The sequence below is a fragment of the Colobus angolensis genome, unplaced genomic scaffold, assembly GCF_000951035.1.
Source record: "Colobus angolensis palliatus isolate OR3802 unplaced genomic scaffold, Cang.pa_1.0 Scaffold185, whole genome shotgun sequence".
NCBI classification, from domain to species: Eukaryota; Metazoa; Chordata; class Mammalia; order Primates; family Cercopithecidae; genus Colobus; species Colobus angolensis.
The window spans coordinates 272124-275153 of record NW_012114988.1 but is presented as its reverse complement, the minus strand read 5'-3'; the positions used below and the strand labels follow the sequence as shown (position 1 = coordinate 275153).

Here is a 3030-nt window from a genome sequence, read left to right as displayed (position 1 = left end):
CACCATGTTGGCCATGCTGTTCTCGAACTCCTGACCTCAGGTGATCTGCCTGCCTCGGCCTCCCAAAGTGCTGAGATTAGAGGTGTGAGCCACAAGGCCTGGCCAAATTTGTTTTTTTTTTCTGTCCCTGAGACAGTTTCGCTAGTGTTGCCCAGGCTGCAAATGGTGCAATCTTGGCTCACTGCAACCTCCGCCTCCCAGGTTCAAGCAATTCTCCTGTCTCAGCCTCCCAAGTAGCTGGGATTACTTACAGGCACGTGGCACTACGGCCGGCTAATTATTTCTGTATTTTTAGTGGACAGGGTTTCGCCATGTTGGCCAGGCTGGTCTCAAACTCCTGACCTCAGGTGATCTGCCCACCTCAGCATCCCAAAGTGCTGGGATTACAGGCATGAGCCACCAAACCCAGCCCAAATTTGTATTTTACAATTGATACTTGTCATATTCAAAATTTTTGTAGGAGTCCATTTAAATTTTGTATTTGCTGAACATAGACTATGTTAAAATAGTCATTATATGATCTAGTACTAAAATCTGACTACTCTCTAAGCAAGATCTTAGAAATACCCTCATGTACAGCTTTCCTTTGTTTTCCTCTTAGATAATGTGAGATGTTTAAAATTCTAACCATAACACCTTGACCACTTTGGAGTAGAGAAAAATCCAATGAAAAAGCAGAGGGCTGGGTACAGTGGCTCATGCCTGTAATCCCAGCACTTTGGGAGGCCAAGGTGGGTGGATCACGTGAGGTCAGGAGTTCGAGACCAGCCTGGCGAACATGGCGAAACCCCATCTCTACTAAAAATATAAAAATCAGCTGGGTGTGGTGGCACACGCCTGTAGTCCCAGCTACTCAGGAGGCTGAGGCAGGAGAATCGCTTGAACTCGAGAGGTGGAGGTTGTGGTGAGACAAGATTGTACCACTGCACTCTATCTGTCTCAAAAAAAAAAAAAAAAAGCAGAATATAAAATTATTAACACTGCCTACAATATATTTAAGCTGACACTTTTCCCTAATTCGGGTTACAAAATTAATATAAACTCTCATTTTACATTCTCTTCATTAAAAAGTCAGATAGGCCGGGCGCGGTGGCTCAAGCCTGTAATTCCAGCACTTTGGGAGGCTGAGACAGGCGGATCACGAGGTCAGGAGATCAAGACCACCCTGGCTAACACGGTGAAACCCCGTCTCTACTAAAAATACAAAAACTAGCCGGGCGAGGTGGCGGGCGCCTGTAGTCCCAGCTACCCAGGAGGCTGAGGCAGGAGAATCGCTTGAACTCGAGAGGTGGAGGTTGTGGTGAGACAAGATTGTACCACTGCACTCTATCTGTCTCAAAAAAAAAAAAAAAAAAAGTCAGATAATGGCCAGGCACAGTGGCTCACACTTGTAATCCCAACATTTTGGGAGGCCAAGGTGGGAGGATCGCTTGAGCCCAGGAGTTCAAGACAAGCCTGGCAATACGGTGAGACCCCATCTCTACAAATAATTTTTTAAAAATTAGTTAGGCGTGGTGGCACATACCTGTGGGCCCAGCTACTCAAAAGGCTGAGGCAGAAGGACTACCTGAGCCCAGGAGGTCGAGGCTGCAGTGACACATGATCACGCCACCATATCACAGTCTGGTGACGGAGTGAGACTCCATTTCAAAATAAATAAATAATTAATTAAAAGTCAGATAAAATGCATGCTGTGGCCAAGTGCAGTGGCTCACGTATGTAATCCCAGCCCTTTGGGAGGCCAAGGCAGGCATATTGCTTGAGCTCAGTTCAAGACTAGCCTGGGCAACATGGTGAAACCCCATCTCTACAAAAAATACAAAAGTTAACCAGGCATGCCCCAGCACTATCTACTATCAGTGGTCCTGATACTCAGGAGGCTGAGGTGGGAGGATCACCTGAGCCTGGGGAGGTGGAGGCTGTAGTGAGCTGTGATTATGCCACTGCACTCCAGCTTCGGCGATAGAGTGAGACCTTGTCTCAAAAACAAAGCAAACAAAAAAACATGCCTCCAAAGAAGTTTCTGGAAATATGACCACAGGCAGGGTGGAATCTGCTTTCACAGTAAATACTTACTGTGCGAGAAGCGCTGAGTGATTGGGGTTCCAGGATAAGGATAGGTACGGCTCTCCCACTGAATGTTTCCCTCCTGGACAGCCTTCATGAAACCATGATAACACTGATGGGCTACACCTAAGACAGAAAGAGCAAATCCTTCAGTCCAGACACTTAACTTATCCATCAAATTATTAAAACTGTGTCTATTACCTGTTTTTATCATTTTTATAAAACAAGTTTCTTTTTTTTTTTTGAGATAGAGTCTCATTCTGTCGCCCAGGCTGGAGTGCAGTGGTGCGATCTCAGCTCACTGCAACCTCTGCCTCCCGGGTTCAAGCGATTCTCCTGCTTCAGCCTCCCAAGTAGCTGGGATTACACGCACCCGCCACCACACCCGAATAATTTTCTTTTAGTAGAGACGGGGTTTCACCATCTTGGTCAGGCTGGTCTTGAACTCCTGACCTTGTGGTCTACCCACTTCGGCCTTCCAAAGTGCTGGGATTACAGGCATGAGCCACCACGCCTGGCCTATAAGACAAGTTTCTTTGAGGAATTCCAAATTTATCTGATTTTCATTCAAAGGAAGGAAATTTTTTAAAACTGAAAGGCAATCCTTTCGGTTTATCAAAATCCAGGGAGGTTAAGTGACATTAAAAATTACAAAATTAGCTCACACTGTAACTCTAGTCCCTTTTATGTTATTTTATCTCATAAAGCAACATATTAAGATCATTGATCTTATTTACTCCAAAGCAAAGGTGTTAAGGGATAATTTAGCCTTATGAAAGAATATGATAAAACAATGTCTGGAACATAACAGGTGTTCAGTAAGTATCTACAGTTGGAAACTGTAATAAAGCATTCTCTGTCTTAAATATAGAGATAATAATTAGCTTACAATTGATTATGTTTTGTTTATTTATTTTTTTTCTTTAGACAGGGTCTTACTCTGTTACCCAGGCTGGAGTGGCA

At 44.4% G+C, this 3030-nt stretch overlaps 1 protein-coding gene across 3 annotated transcripts in view; it reads right to left on the bottom strand.

Moving 5' to 3' along the window:
• The window catches only part of FBXO42 (F-box protein 42), a 129149-nt gene that overhangs the window by 70565 nt on the left and 55554 nt on the right, over positions 1 to 3030 (bottom strand). For all 3 annotated transcript variants that reach the window (XM_011939876.1, XM_011939877.1, XM_011939878.1), the window contains one exon: positions 2077 to 2193. In XM_011939876.1, the coding sequence (XP_011795266.1) occupies positions 2077 to 2193 (117 nt within the window). The remainder of the gene's footprint in view (positions 1 to 2076; positions 2194 to 3030) is intronic.